This window comes from Monodon monoceros, unplaced genomic scaffold (assembly GCF_005190385.1).
Source record: "Monodon monoceros isolate NGI ecotype Baffin Bay Population unplaced genomic scaffold, NGI_Narwhal_1 Super_Scaffold_6, whole genome shotgun sequence".
NCBI classification, from domain to species: domain Eukaryota; kingdom Metazoa; phylum Chordata; class Mammalia; order Artiodactyla; family Monodontidae; genus Monodon; species Monodon monoceros.
In genome coordinates, this window is record NW_021703783.1 from 42,768,007 (window position 1) to 42,784,246 (window position 16,240).

The 16,240-nt window shown below is 48.9% G+C and overlaps 1 protein-coding gene across 5 annotated transcripts in view; it reads right to left on the reverse strand.

Moving 5' to 3' along the window:
• The window catches only part of BAZ2A (bromodomain adjacent to zinc finger domain 2A), a 34,205-nt gene extending 18,352 nt beyond the window's left edge, over positions 1 to 15,853 (reverse strand). For 2 of the 5 annotated variants that reach the window (XM_029206670.1, XM_029206666.1), the window contains exons 1-3: positions 15,689 to 15,853; positions 10,826 to 10,911; positions 668 to 805 (exon numbers count right to left, since the gene is read on the reverse strand). In XM_029206670.1, the coding sequence (XP_029062503.1) occupies positions 668 to 803 (136 nt within the window). In that variant the 5' untranslated portion in view covers positions 804 to 805; positions 10,826 to 10,911; positions 15,689 to 15,853. Of the gene's footprint in view, positions 1 to 667; positions 806 to 10,208; positions 10,297 to 10,825; positions 10,912 to 14,404; positions 14,449 to 15,688 lie in introns of those variants that run through there. The other 3 variants (XM_029206668.1, XM_029206667.1, XM_029206671.1) reach the window with 3 other exon arrangements.
• Positions 15,854 to 16,240: the final 387 nt, after the last annotated feature.

The following is a 16,240-nucleotide window of genomic DNA, read 5'->3' on the forward strand; positions in this document are numbered from 1 at the left end:
GGCAAGATTAGAGAGGTACTTGGCAGGGCCATGGTACAGAGCAACTGATAAGCCAAATCCAGGAAAAGACCTGATCCTGGCAGCAACACTTCCGTCTGGAATTATAGATGTTTCTCTCTGGGGAACTAGGTAAGAATTATAACTCTCCCTGTCCCTATCTTCTATCCACAAGGACAGGAGGTGGCACAAGCACTTCAAGCATCTGCTCGCTTCTCTGCTGCACAAACTAAAAGGCAAACATATCCCAACCTTCACCCAACCCCTCCACCCCCAGTCCTAAGGGAGGGCTACTCCAGCCCCTAAAAACAGCTTCTCAGAGGGCTGGCCCTTTATCTCTTTCTCACGGGTCCAACCTGGTTATCAGAAGCAGCAGCCAGGGAACAGGGCTGACAGAAGAGCAAGCTAAGATGAAAAGGCCAGTATGTTTTTCTAATCCCTTCCAGCCTTAAAATGAAAAGTGTTGTTTCCATAAATCCCTAGAACTTGTTCTTAGAAGTCTGACTTCTCTCCAGCAGCTGGAGTTCTGAGGATTCACTTCCTCCCTTCCCACCTGGCATAAAAGAGAGTTGTTGTGAAGTAGCTAGTCCAGAGCCAAACCTTATCCCATCAACCTGCTCTCAAGGAGCGATGCCCACTCCCTCCCAGGCCATGTGGCCCTCACACTCACTTTTCCCTTGCTGGGGGAAGTTCATGGGAGACCCGTTAGTGTAGAGCCCCTCCCCTGAGGAGGGAGAGGGTTTCAGTCCTGAGGCAGCAGGTGCAGGGGGAAGGCCAGTAAAGTTAAAATGGTCGTTTGCCTCCATTTCTGTAGGAGGGGAGAGAGAGGGGAAAAAAAATACTGGCGGTTAAACAAGGTTATGTCACCTGGAATCTTCTAGAGGGAATGCCCCCTCCCCTCCATCTACTTTACTTACCCTTCTCCTACCCAGGTACTGGATTGGGAGGGAGGGGAGTTGCGGGGGGAGTGGGGAAGGAGAGAAGAGAAGAGGAAGTGGAAATATACTCCTAACCTGGGCAATGACCTTATAGAAACAGTGTTTTAAAAAGTCAGAATTGTAGAGAGAAAAAGAGTTAGGGAGAAAACCAAGATACACACCTAGAGGAGTTTTCCCCCTGTATAAGCCCCACCCTCTTAACTCCCAGCCCAGGTTACCCCTCTATGTTAGATATTAGCCCTCAACTGCAAAATTTAACATTCTCCATCCTTCCCGCCCCCCGGCCCCCCGCCCCCACCGCCAAGGTAAGGCCAGAGTCCCACTCTGGGACTTCTGTATACAGAAGGTTCTCAAAGCCATCTTTCTGACAGAAAAGCGTGGACGTGTTGGCAGAAAAAGCATGTTTAATACATATACTGTTTTATTATTATAGTTGAGTTAAGCAATTACCATGTTATCCTATCCATAGCCCTAGACACCTGAAGAAGATAGTATAGTTAACTGAGGTAAAGGAATTTGAAAAGAATACATTTCAGGAAAGGTGACCATAATAGCAAAAGTCAAATCATCCAGTAACACATCTACTCCTTTTTCATGGGAAATACCATGCTCTCTAAGAACATAGCTCACAAAAGTGTCAGAGCTGGAAAACTGATTAAATAAGACAGTGTCCCAAGGAACAGTATTCTGTTATGTCTACTGTGATTACTTCCCCATGTTTTGGTTTTGTGGCTTAAATGTAAATGGTCACTGAGAGGATAGCTAGGTACTTAAAGTTGTAAAGTGCAGTGGCTCATTGGGGAGTGGTATGGTTAAAAAGCTCTTTACCCTCTCCTGAATATGATGAGGTGATATACTACTAGGAATGATGATGAGAATAAATTTACCTTCGATAGAGCAAAGGGAAGAAGGAAGAAGACAGAAAGCAGAAGCTAGAATTACTGGCAAAGCCTGACACATCAATCAGATACTTATGATGTACTAGCACATACTAATTTGTTATGTGAGAGACATGATCTGTCTTGATATAGAAAAAGCAACTCCTTTGGTTACCACAGAAGAGTAAAGGACAGAAGAGTTTAGGTATAAAGATTTTTTTATCAAGCTCCCAAGATAAGATAATAAGCAGACCTAGGTGATGTTTTAAATAACCTCTTAAAAAAAAAAAAAACTATAAGTAAAGCTTTTAAAAGAATGAATAAATCAGTTAAGAACACATAAGGCCACTGCCCAAGGTTTGCAAGAATCATATTCTTGAACATGCTAGATAATGCAAATTAGCCACCATTAGGTGAATCTAACATAATTCTGAGCATGAAATATAAACCCTGTACAGTATATAGCATGAGAGCTGTAAGATTTTCCGTGCTTGGGACTTCATTGGTGGCAGTGGTTAAGAATCCACCTGCCAGTGCAGGGGATTTGATACCTGGTCCGGGAAGATCCCACCATGCCGCGGAGCAACTAAGCCCATGCGCTCTAGAGCCCGTGCTCCACAACAAGAGAAGCCACCGCAATGAGAAGTCCGCGCAACGAAGAGTACACCCCTCCCTGCCCCGCTCACAACTACAGAAAGCCCATGTGCAGCAACAAAGACCCAACGTAGTCAAAAATAAATAAATTTTAAAAATAAAAAAAAAGATTTTCCATGCTTAATACCATAATTGTCTCTACCTTTATCAATTTTACTGGAATTTAAAAAATAAAAGCAGGGGCTTCCCTGGTGGCCCAGTGGTTAAGAATCTGTCTGCCAGTGCAGGGGACACAGGTTCGAGCCCTGGTCCAGGAAGGTCCCACATGCTGCGGAGCAACTAAGCCCGTGCACCACAACTACTGAGCCTGCGTGCCACAGCTACTGAAGCCCGCGCAGCTACAGCCCGTGCTCCACAACAAGAGAAGCCATTGCAATGAGAAGGACGTGTGCCGCAAGGAAGAGTAGCTCCTGCTCGCTGCAACAAGAGAAAGCCCGAGCTCAGCAAAGAAGACCCAACGCAGCCAAAAATAAATAAATAAAGTAAATAAATTAAAATAAATAAATAAATAATAAAAGCAATTTGCATTTTGTCAATTTAAGAGGGGAAAATTTTTTAGGATAAACTCATTTCCCATACAGGATTTCCCATCTTCACTCTAAAATAAGCAACAGACCCAGACTTGCTATGCATCAGTGAAGAAACTTGGTCTCTACAGAAGACCTCAGGGGCCCCCAGGATTTCCTTATAGTTAAAGACCATCCTCAGCACTAAGGGATCTGAAAAATAAGCATCATGAGATTAGTGACCCTTCCGAAATGAAAGACACCAAGGAGGAAAGTTCATTCCCTGTACTCTAGGTTAGGTTCCTTCCAAAGCTTACATCACAGGGAGGACTTCCCTGGAGGTCCAGTGGTTAAGATTTCGCCTTCCAATGCATGAGGTGCGGGTTCAATCCCTGTTGTGGGAGCTAAGATCCCACTTGCCTCTCAGCCAAAAAACCAAAACATAAAATAGGAGCAGTATTGTAACAAACTCAATAAAGACTTTAAAAATGGTCCACATCAAAAAAAAAAATCTTTAAAAAACAAAACAAAACAAAGCTTACATCACAGGGAATTCCCTGGCAGGCCAGTGGTTAGGACTTGGTGCTTTCACTGCCAGGGCCCAGGTTCGATCCCTGGTGGGGAAACTACATGCCGCCCCAAAAAAAAAAGAGGACATTCAGGGATTCATTTCGCAAGTCTAGAAATGCTATGCCTGGAGAGCCAATCTCATCTGGTCCCCACATCTCCTCTCCCCCAGTTTTATGCACAGCCACACCTCTGCTGTGCGCTGGACTACATTCTCCCACTCAATGATAGGCCACAGTTCATTTTTCCTTTTTCTGTTTGAATCCATGAGGAAACTAGTGACCTTCTCATCTCTGCTACTCTGGGACAGCATAGCATTTCCTGTCTCATAAATTACATACCAATAAGCATAAATGGATGGCTTACAGAAATCAGATAAGTAAACGGAATGGGAAGTTATCTAGTGCCTGAGGTCTGTTTCCCCAGGAGCCTCTACTGAGGGGTCATCAGGACCACAATCACTTCATTTATAAGAAGCTTCCTAGAAACATAAAATACTCTGTGCTGTGCAGTGAGATCAGCGCAACAACAGTGAGCTCTAGGTGCAAATCCCAGCTCTATTACCACTAGCTGTGTGACCCTGAACAAGTTACTTAATGTTGCTGAGCCTCTGCTTCATCATTAGTAAAAATTTTAGTACTCACCTCCAGGGCTTGTGAGGATTAAATGAGAAAATCTATATAAAGGACCTGGCACAGCATCTGTCACCCAGTAAGCACTCAATAAATTTTAGCTATTATAATTAGACAAAAAAGAGTAAAAACTATTTTTTGTTTTTAGTTTTTAAAAAGATAATCATATCCAAAGGGTCAAAATATAATTTAAAACCATTACGATTTTTACTAGTATGGGAGATACTACAAAACCAGGGATGATCCTCCCAGCCAGACTTCCTTGTATGCAACTAGACTCTTGATTTCAAGAGAAGTTTTGCATGTGGGATCTTAGTTCCCCAACAGGGATCGAACCCAAGCCCCCTGCATTAGCAGCGAGGAGTCTTAACCATTGGATGGCTAGGGAAGTCCCTACACTCTTGATTTCAGATGTCACTTAAATATGGGATCACATTATAGGAACGCAAAGAAAATGTGGGCAGCTCCTCTCAGCAATAAAACCAGGGTTATTTTATTTTAACCTTCCTACCCAAGATGCTTTTCACAATAAAGCCTGAAGGTAAATTATGTCCTCCCATCTAGAGCTACTAAGAAGAACAGTAAAGCAAAGGAGAGTGTCTCCCTTTGAACTAATGGGATTTTGGCCAAATAAAAAGAGAAATCAGTCAGTGCCCAACCCCCAGAATAGTAGACAGCTCTCCTGACCAGGAAGTACAATCAGGCCAGCACGCAGCCCAGTCCCAGTAGTATGTAAGTGGATCTCTTAAGGACCTCTAAGCTTCATTTATAAGCGTTAAGGGACATTGCCCCTTAAGCTTGAGGTAGTAAAGCTCTTGCCACAAGGCCAAATAGGCTGCTCCTTCTCTCAGTTGCCACTGAAGAGTTACTACTCTGTGGACCTGTGACATGGTTTTAACAGAAAAGGGCTGACAATGCAGTGTTGAAACAAATGTTACAAACTTCAACACTGTTGCAGGTGCCCTGACCAATGCTAACGCTCAGACCTCTGAGGCTACCCCCAGAAAGACAAGACACATTAACACCATCTAGCTGGACACTTGAGCAGTCCCTGCAGCTCCTTGGTTCATTCTTCCCATATAGAATACTAAAATTCCACAAATAGAGAGGTTTCTAATTTTGTGGGGTGGGGAGAGATTTCAAATGTCTATCTTTACTAAACACTGAATTTAAATCTTGCAGTATAGTAAGTAAATCATACTACATTTTAGATTTGTAATTGTGAATGTTATGAAGGATACTTCTGAACTCTACACATCTCTGGAATCATCCACCATACTCTAATACAATGGTTTCCAACCAGGGTGATTTTGCCCCCAGGGGACATTTAGTCACTTAGAAAGGTATAGGCTACTGGCATTTAGGAAATCAAAGCTGGGGATGCTCCTAATGATCTTGTAATACACAAGACAGCCCACTACAACAAAGGATTATTTGGTTCTTGCTCAACCAAGAGCAAGGTTGAAAAACCCTGCTCTACCACAAAAGCTGCCTCATTTCCCATTTCTACCCTATACCCTGGGGAAGATCCCAAAGTTTTCACTACTCCCAATTCCTGATGCTGCAAACAAGCATGCCTTCACTTTCAAATCTAAAAACTCCTTCCTGGCTAAGCTGTCTTCCTCCACCAAAAGAGTTCCAAGTGCCAAGCCAGAAAATCAACATGCCTTCTTCCCCAGTAAGGATAGCCCATTCAGACAGCTCTCGTAACAATCTTCCCTTGGAACCCAGACTCAGACTACAGCCATACTGACTGAGGCTCATTCTCTCAAAATGTCCTTTCCTTAACCCCCTTTTCCTAGTCAGGACAGTGAGGCAGAAGGAAGATGAGGAAAGAAGGAAGATTATTATCCTAAGGGAGGCTACTCAAAGACAACTGCCACGTCCAGGCTGCACAGAAAAACACAAAGATGATTGTTCTCTGTCCTTATTTCTTCTATACTATGTAGGTTCTACAGCATCAACCAGAAATTAAGTTCTACCATTATATCTCCAGCACTTAATTTAGTGCTAAGTACATTAAAAAAATGAAAGGAAATACTTGTTGAACTCATAGATTGAGCAAATGAATGAGTAAATCTGTCTTTTCTGTCACTACCAACTTACTCATCGAATAAAGTTTGTGATTTTTGCTCCCACCATTCTCAAGAGAACCAAAAAATTCAGCTTCATTCTTCACAGAGATAATTTCTAGAGGGAAGAAAGGCCCCAAATCTTGACATATTTTAGACATATGTCTCATGCAGAAAATAAGGCCTGCAAACAGGGAAGCGCGATTTAACTGAACACTGAAGGTATATAGCAGGTTTTAAAGTATTTGGCGACTGAATAAAGGAGCCATATACTAACAACCTAGGCTAGGTTTTCTGCCACAGCTCTGGTCACTTCACTGTCAGAGGGCTGGAAATGCCTTTAAATTGCAGGACACTAAAAACCACACTCCAGAGGTGGAAACAAGGTTATTTCCCTTTCAAGCTCTGACTGTTTCTCAGAATTTCAGCTCTAACAGTTAATGACTTCACCCCTTCCTTCAAAAATCTATCCCCCTCCCCCCTAAAAAAAAAAACTGAGCTGAGAAGGCAGGTTATACAGTGCCCAAGCCCAAGAGACCAAAAGTAGCAGTACCACTTGTCTCTTAAGAACCCTCACGGTTTTTGTTTTTTTCTGGCCGCACCTCGCAGCTTGGGGGATTTTAGTTCCCCGACCTGGGATCGAACCCAGGCCCTTGGCATTGAGAACGTGGAGTCCTAACCACAGGACCACCTGGGAATTCCCAAGAACCCTCATGCTTTAGTTTTTAATGAATAATTGCTAAACTGTTTGGTAATATTTTCATTATGTAAAATGGCCCTTTAATTATTCTCTTTAACTAGGAGAAGGACAGAACACCACGTAACAATAACACAATGCTACTTCTACTGCCAGTGACCCAATCCAAGAACAATCTCCAGAACTCTTCAAAGAAGACAGGTTTTTTGTTTTGCACAATTTTATAAATCTCAAAATTATGAAGACCAAAAAGTTGGTGAAAAATGGTCCCTCTGACCCATGTGCAGCAATGCTGAGAAAGTATTAATCTTAGGCTATGAGGTATATGAGGACATCCATATCCTAAGAAATAAATCAGGAAGATTATCTGCCCCAGGAAATCCTCAAGAGTTTTATACTTCACTCTATGTCCTAGGAAATAAAAACTTTGGCATTACTGCCTCACTGTACACATCTCACACAAGGTCAAACATCATACCGGTTACTGGACTAACTTCCACACTATTTTAACTGTATTTTATTCTTTTAGTAAAAGAATATAGCAGACCTCTTCAGAGGTGATAAGAAAGGTCAACATCAGCAAGACACAGTAACCCTAACAAGCTTTGCTTCTCTCTTGGCAACACCTGATTCCAGAACCACAAGACTGCAAGATGAGCCTCTCAGGGCATTCTAGATTTCTGACTGGCTCTGAGGTTGGCCCACATAGTTCTCCCTACACCTCAAATTTTTTCCTTTACGGAGAGGCTTAAAAAAAAAAAAAAAAAAGTCGATATTAAGAAATCCACTTCTCTGAGAGAAAAATGCATCCACTCTACAAAAAGGCCATGAAAGGTTTACTGCATTCAGCTTTCTGATCAGTCGTGTATCAAATGAAGCCATAGCTATCTACTTTCTCAAAATCAACTTTTATTTCTCTTAAAGGGTCCAAAGAAATAAGAGTAGTCTTTCTCCTTCCTTCATTCTTTTAACTTCCACCAGGGAAAATCAATTTACTATTCTGTCAGGCCCCAATCTAGGTAAACAAAGGTTGAAGAATGGGGAACTTAAAATCACTGTCAAGAAAGCAACTCAAAGGAACCAATCAGTCAAGCAGAAGGGCAAGAAAAAGGACAGTGACACTGAACTCGTTTTTACTGTTTCCAGACTATCAACCCCAACAGCCCCAGTAAAAGGAGCAATGATGCTATCTTACCAGTGCCACATAATCATATATGTCTATCTGGTCCTATCCTGAACCTTTAATCTAAGAATCTACAATTCAGGTGGAAAATAGAAAAGATTATTTAAATGTTAGGCTTAAGCAGTTTTCAGGATAGTCCAAATGATCTCACCTCTCCAAACAGAAAATCCTGTGGCCAGCTCACCTCAAACCAAACCAAGTGCCTGGGGGCACAGTACACACAGTCCATCACTATATGCTATAGTAGAAATCTCCTGGAGTTATCAGGTGGGAAAAAGAGAAAATCTGGACACATGACTCTGCACAGAACAAGGGAAAAGCTTAGCCCTCTCCACGAATGGTAATAAGAGAGATGTCTTTTATGGACTGAAGCATAAGTCATATGATAACTAATTATCCTAATTACTTGGTACTGCAGAAGGTAAACCCCCCCCCATGTCAACTAACAGGCTTCCCACAGGGACTTATCTTTAGGCTAAAATCACCAGTGAGGAACAAGCCCACCACACTCACTCTGCAAATCAGTCCCTATCCCCCCACACACAAACCCCACTCAGTTTAATCTTCCCCATTCTCCCCTCTTCTTCCACCTCTCGGAATCAACTTCGTCACCTCACAAGCTCACTTACTCAAGTGCTCAGCAATACAGAAACTGTCATACTTAAGAATAAATTTAATATTCGTATGTATATAAGAATATATATTAAGCAGGATGCCAAAAAGCCACTCTCATGACACAAAAGATCCCAAGTCTTCCGAAGTGACAGCTCTCTACACCGAGGGAATTTGCATCACTTGTGTAGCCCTGCTGGTGGATGAGTGAGTTTGATTTTTCTATGACCTCTAGCTCAGGGGAAAAAAATCCAGACAGGGAGACAGAGATGCTTTGGAGGGGGGATTGGGATCAGGGAGTCAACTGCAGTGACTACTTCCAGTTGACAAATTAAGTTTACAAAAAAAAAAAAAAAAAGTCGAACGAAGGACTCTCAGACCACATGGTTGGCAGGACCCAAGCTTGCCCGAAGGCCTCAGAAAATGAAACCAAATCTGATTAAAATGGACATTTCAAAACAACGAGAGACGCAGCAGCAAACGCACAGCTGCCATTTCCCGGCCACTTCCTGCGGGAGGTTTGGGGGAGGGGCTGTTTGTGTACAGATGGAGGTGGAAGCTATCCCCCCCGCATCGCCCCCCGAAGGATGCAAATCTCCCACTCCAATAAATCCTACAAAGGATGACTGCTGTTGGCATTGCATTCCCCTGAAAATTGGGAACACCAGGAAAGAAAGGGATGATGCGGGATCATCTTTTCTGCCACGGAAATGGGGATCCCCTTAGTGAGGGATCCCCCTTGGAAAGGGCTCCCTCTTCATTCTTCCCTCCGGCCCCTAAGGCCGGCTCAAATCCGTACGCCTCAGCACCGGCCCTATCAACCCCCATCCCTGGAGTGGCGGATTCTCCCGGGACTCGGGGGCCCCAGGCCAAAAACAGCTCCACTCCAGCAAGGCCCTCTCGTGTTCGCCAAGCTCAAGAGAACGTGCACCCCACACCCCCACCCCGCCGAGCGGACACCCCGAGACCCCTGGAAACCCCTCTGACCTCCACTCACCGTTGCCAAAATGCCCCAATCCCCACAAACGGAGTGTTCAACCCGTCCAGGGAACCCCCTCACCTACCCTTCGCACTCGGGCAATCCCCACCCCATCTGAAGAGGTGGAGCCCCTCCCGGGGATTCCACCCCGAGTCCCCCACAGGAGTCATCTCCACCAGCCAGGCGGCTTCTCCGCCTCCTCCTCGCAGCCGCCGCCGTCGCCGGGAACCTCCACAGCTCCTCCCGCTGCCGCCCCCGCCGCCCCATCCCGATCTTCTGCAGACCGACCAGCCCCCTTCTCCTCCCACCCCCCAGTGCAGGAAGACCCCCGCCCGGGGCTGGGTTCTAACTGGAAATAAGCTCGAGTCGGCGTCTCCTCCCCCCACCCCCCGGCAAGGCTCTAGGCGGCTCCAGAGCTTCGGTTCCCTGAGGGAAGCCTCGGATGAAAGCGGGGCTCCCTCCCCTCAGGCCCCCAGCCACAGACCCAACAGACCTGAGGCGGCGGCGTCCAGCCAGGCTCGGGGCTTGTCTCTCCCCGGGGGACGGGCGGTTCACATGGCCTCGCTCCGGGCGCCAGGAGGGGAGGGGAACGCGGGGGAGGGGGTCTGGGGTCCGGGAGGGGGGAGGGGGACGCGGCTCAACCGCGGGGCCCGAGCGGAGCCAACATGGCCGGCGGGGAGGAGTGAGCCGGAGCCGGAGGGGGCGGGGAAGCTGCGGCCGAGAGAGAGCCGCCCTCCGCGGCCTCCGCCGCCGGGTCCTAGCGCCGGGCATCCCGGCTCCCCGACCCGGATCTGGGTCCTAGCGCCGCAGTGTGTCCCTAGCCTACCGGGAAGCTCCCTCTGTACTGTGTCTCATTGTGGGCGGTAGTCCTGCATCACACTGAGCAAACTGAAAGGCGTGTCCTGATCCCAAGGTTAACCTAAAAGACTAAACCAAATTTCTAGGACCGAGGCATGTGCCACTCCCCTAAGATCATTTCGGGGGCAGTTATTTCCCAGGCTGGGTAGTGGAAAAGTGGAAGTGTAGAAGCAGAAAGGTAAGTCAGGAAAATTCAGTCCTGGTAAAGGGGTGGAAAAAGGCAAGCTCCTGCTCCATCTGCTGCCCACTCACCTCTGTCCCGTGGGTGGCAGCCTGGTCCTGCCTGGATCACCACTTTCCCGGCGACATCCACAGGGCTCTGGGGGTCGGGAAGATTCCTGTGGGTAGGAAAAGGAAGCTTGGCTCAGAGATCAGACAGGGAAGGCCTGAGTCTAGCCTAAACCTGGTCAGAGGGACAGGGGAGAAGCAGGAAAAATGACCAGCAAATAAGGTGCCCCAAATGTCCACCTATTCTATAGTTCCAGTATACTTTTTCTGATAGAGCTATATAACTAAGTGAAACCTTCTGAGAAGAGGAAAGAAAAATCTAGCAGAGGACTAGAGTTTAGCTATCACCTAAAACGTCTATTGCAGGGACCCAGAATGAAGAACAGTGTCATACATGATGTTAGAATTTAGAGAATTTGTAGTTCAACATTCTCTTGTTTGGTAGATGAAGAAATTATGGCCTGAAGAGGTTAACCGACTTGTTCAAGGTCAAACTGTGGATAAAATGTGACTAGAAACCAGGTTTCTTTTCCTTGCAACTCAACAGACTTTGCAGGCTTCAAGATAATTCCCATTCAATTCATTGCAATGCAGTTGTACAAACAGTTGCCTAACTGTGCAAAACTCAAGCTGAATATTCTGGAAGAGGAACAGATAGAGTGGGGATGATGAAACTCTGGCAGGTTGGGGGGTCAACAAATACTTTTTCCTTTGGGAGTCTGGGGAGGAAGGAGACCTGAAAACTGGGTGGGGCCAGAGTAAGGCAGGATCAAATACATTAGTGTAGATTGGATTTCCTTACTCCACAGGGGAGTGAGTTCTTCCTAAATTTGGGGGACAGACTTCACTCCCCACTACAAATGGCTCAGAGAAGCTTAGAAGGAAGTGAGCTTCAGCAAAGCCTCAAAGTGTGTGGGCCAGAGAGAGAGGGGCTAAGAGGGTTGGGAGGGTTTCTGTCCCTCTCCTGAAAAAAGTAGATTGTCAGTGGGAAGGAGTAGACAGAAATCAAAATCCTTTTCTCCCCCATGACTCAGTAACAGATTTATAGGGTCACCTAGTATAAAAAATAAGGACCCCCAACAGCCTAGTGACCTCAAGCCCCTGAGTAAATAGAGGCCACACTCAGGGTAGAGGGGGTCCTTCTTTCTGGAGAAAGCAGGGATCCAGCAAATTTCTGCTAAGGAATGCTTCCCCCATTCCCAAAATAAAGACAGGTGAAGAAGAGAGCTCAGGGCATGGAACTGGCTTCCTAAAGGGCCGAGGAAGAGAGCTAGGTATCTCTTTTTTTTTTTTTCCTTTTCCTCTTTCCTTTTCCAGGGCAGATGAGGGAGAATCTTCCTACCTCCCGCCCCCAATCATAGGGCTGGCCAGTCGGAGGCGGGCGGCAGGGGAGGAGCCTGGGCCAGTCAGACGGGTGTAGCCACGCCCCTTCCCCCACCACCACACACCCACACACACCCACCCGCTGGCTCCACTCGGTTCCGGAAGAGCCGGTTACTCCTGTGCCCCACTGACTGCTCCCACCCCTTCCGAGCCCCAGGCCTAGTCTCCAGGGCAACCCCTAGGACTATCCCAGCCAGGAGCGATTGGGAAGAGGGGTGTTGGATAGGAGAGGGCCACCTGGGATTAGAAAAGAAAGTGGGGCAGGATCCATTCTTTCCCATCTGGTGCAGAAAGACTACAATCACCTTCCTCCTTGAATGAGACCCCTCCTCATCCCATCTAATCAGAAGTCTTCCTTGCTCTTTGAGGAAGGATGAGGGTGGGGTGTCAATATGCCAACAGCTGGGTGTTTACTTCTTGCCAGAAGCCACCCCAAGCAGCAGCTGTGCTTCTCCCCCCCATCCAGATGACAGAGGGCAGACTGACCCTTTCTGTCCCCAAACATTCCTCAATCCCATCAGATGTGGCCAATCACCCACCCACCCCACCTCCCTTTAGGAAGCTACTAGAAAGAGGAAGGGGCAAATGGTCTTTTTTTCAGCAACTTGTGAGAAGGGTACCTAGGGAATACTCTGAACCTCTCACAAGCCAGGCCAGTGGGCGGGTAATAAAGAGAATGGGGAGGGAGAAATTAGCACCTGCTCCCCCTTTCTCACCCTCCCTGTGTTTCTGCTGCACCACCCTGACTGGGGTCAGCTGCCACAGTGCGTGGCTCCACGCAGAAGCCAGATGGCTGGGGCTGGGAGGGGGAAGAGACAGAAAGGGAGAGAGAGGGGATTCATTTGCATCCCTCTACCTCTCTCCCTCTCCCTGTCCAGGTACTACTGGAATTCAACCCCAAACACCACTGCTGACCACCCTCTCCTCCCGCCAGCTCCCTCCCAGCCTGTGAAACATGACTCAGAAGAGTCTGAAGCAAATCCAGACACCCTGTCCCCTCGTTCTGGAGTGTGCTGTGTTGGGGTTAGCAGGGAATGAGAGCGCAAGAAGGGAAGGGGCAGGGCTAGGGTCGCAGCTGGATTTGCAGGGAGGGGGAATTCCCCAGTGGAGGTGGGGTAATTATTAAAGACCTCCCTTGTGCTCACTGGCTGAAGGATTCACAGTGTTAATAGGGTCTAGTAGGGAGATGGCCCTCAACCTTGTAACCATTCCAACTTGTCCCCCTTCCCTGTCCAGGTTAATGGAAAACAGTCTCCTCCCCCTCTGTATTTTGGGGAGGCCAGATTCTCCTATAACACATCAAAAGGACCACAACTCATCCCTCTTCTCTCCAAATTGGTATGTGTCCCCTCAGATTCAGCACAGTCTTTTTTTAAACTCCCCAACGAGCTTCTCCATGCTGGTCTCAGAAGAGGATGGAGAAAGACCTAATTTCCTTAGGACTCCCTTTGCATCTGAATAGAGAAGTCTGGGCTTCCCAGGCTTTCCCCACCACCCCACTGCCCTTAGAGACTTAGTCCAAGAACCTCATCCACCGTCCCCCAACAGCCCCTTAAACCCAGAATCACAAGATTCTGGATGCGCCCTCCCCCATTCCCTGACTCTGGGGCAGGAGCGTTCTTAGGCTGGACCGGCCCACCCCAAGTCCAAGAGGGTCGTTCCCACCTGGGCTGGTGCTGAGGTCGCACCCCCAAAGTCCGGGAGAGGTGGAGTGGGGTGAGGGCTACAGAAAAGCTTTAGATGGGAGTTAGTTGAACTTGAAGGGCTAAACGGAGCAGGGCCTGGAAGTGACTCTAGTCTATGATAGCCCCCAACCCCCCTTACTACGGGGAAGGAGAGTAGTTGGGGTGGCGGTTGTTCCCCCTCCCACTGGAGGTTAGGATGGCGTGGGAAAGCGATGGTTCCAGAGGGGAGGAGGAGAAACCCGGACCGCGGGAGATTTTTCTGGCGAGGAAGGAGCGGGGGAGGGGGAGATCCTGGGTCCGGAATAGGAGGGGTACCCGGGAGAGGTTGGCCGAGAGGCGTGAGAAGCCTCCGGATTCCGGTCGCAGAGGACAGGGGAGAAATGGACGAGTAGATAGTGCGGGGGAGAGAGGAAGGGCAGCTCCCGCAGGGGGAGGGTCAGATCCCGAGTCCAGGGCAGCGGGGATCCCGGGGCAGGGGACCGCAGGGGCGGCCCGCCCGGGGGCTCTGGGACCAGACGTGGGTTCCGGACCTCACCTGGAGCAGGGCCGGGCGGCGGCGGCGGCGGCGCAGGTGGCCGAGCCGGGCGGCGGCGGCGCCTCCTCCCCCAGCCCTGGCCGGCGGCGGCGGTGGCGGGGGGGGGGGGGGGGGGGGGGGGGGAGGTAGCACTTAAAGGGACAGGAGCTACTGGGGTAGGGACGAGCGCTCGGGTAGGGCTGTCGCGAAGAATCCGCTGAGGGAGGGGGAAACGGGTGGCGTCTCCTAGGGGCCTGAACCAGGAAGGATCCCAGATGGAGGAAGAGAACAGATCCCAGGAAAAAGAGACAGAAACTTCTGCGGTGAAGTGGGGGATGGTGGTGGGTCCGAACTGGAGGACCTGGGAGAGCTCCACCCGCTCTCCGGAGGCACCGGCAAAGATCTCTTCACAAAGGAGGGCCAGGAAGGCAGTGAGAGTCGCAAGGACTCCGGAGGAATGGAGGTGTCGGAGAGGGAACTCAAGGCCGAGCGTGCTGCGGGTAACACACAGCTGCCCTACTAGATGAACAGGTTCCCTGTGTTTCAGCTCCTCAAGGGCTCAAGCCCTACAGCCCTGGAGAGACGCAGCCTCCTTCCCCCAGCACGACCCAAGTTTAAAAACTTCTGCAATCAGGAAGCCAGGAGGGCAAAGACCTCCTAGGCCTTTCAACCTCAGTCCTGCCTCTCTCTGTCTTCTCAGTGACTGAAGCATGGGGATCGCCAGTAGCAGCCCTAGTGAGGCTGGTGTGGGGCCGTGAGAATTGTCTTTCTTCTAGTTCAGTTCTCCCCCAGCCGCCACCACCCTTGCGGCAACCTATGGGGCAACAGGAAGCAGCTGCTCAGTGCAGCCCCCCACCTGGTGGTGGGTCAGGGTCAGGGAGGGAAGAGGGCAGGGACTTGAAAGGCTGGGGAGAAAACGGGGGGAGAAGCACCTTAAAAATCATCCAGTGCGACCAAAAGTGGGCTTTACTTTTGTGGAGGTAAAGCCAGCAGTGAGTGCTGTGAAATATTTCTTGAATCTCAGCAGCTTAAGTGGGAGGCGCAAGGGGCTGAGGCGGGGGTGGTGAGGTGGGGAAAGCCCCAACCTAAGGTACACTCTTAGGCTCTTCCCCAGAGCTGGAGCTGGCCAGTGCTCATGACCCCTTGGTCGGCAGCCTCACCAGCTGAGCCCCTGTGCCCCTATAGTCTGGTTTCCCCTCCTTCACCCCCCAAAAGAGCAAAGGTTAGGCCCCACCCCTGCTGAGTCAGCCAGGGAGGGAGGTAGGCATCCCTCAGGCCTTCCCGGGGGCTGGTCCTCATACTTACCCATGTCGGGCTGGCAGGGCTCCAGGGCTGGGACCACCCAGCTCCTCACTGTCCTTGGTTCCCCCTTCACGTGCAGGCTGGTGTTAGATCCTCCCAAACTGTGAGGTGGGAACTAGCACGAATCAAAAAGCCAATGTATGCTTCCTGCGAACCACAGCCTGAACTGCTGTAGGGTGATGTCCCTGTGTGACAGACTAGGGTGGGGAGGGAGGAGGGAAGGGCGTGGCTTTCTCTGGGTGGAGAGGGAGGAGGCGGTGAGGACAGGGCAGAACCAGGAGAAATATGGAGGAAGGTTAGATCTGTGTTGACACCCCAGCGGCGTGGTACAAGAAGAGGGCGGTGAAGGGGGAAGGAAATAAATAGTTGCAGCTAGTGAGAGGGAGAAGGTTCTCGATGAGTGCTAAGAGACATAAATGTATGGGGGGAAGGGTGGAGGTATGATAGAAACCACCTTTAGGTCCACAGTTCCTAGGTCTGCATCTGGATAACATGGGAAAACAGAGCAGAAAGGGCGGACCCATACCCTGGGGGCTTCTGCACCAGCTTCTTACC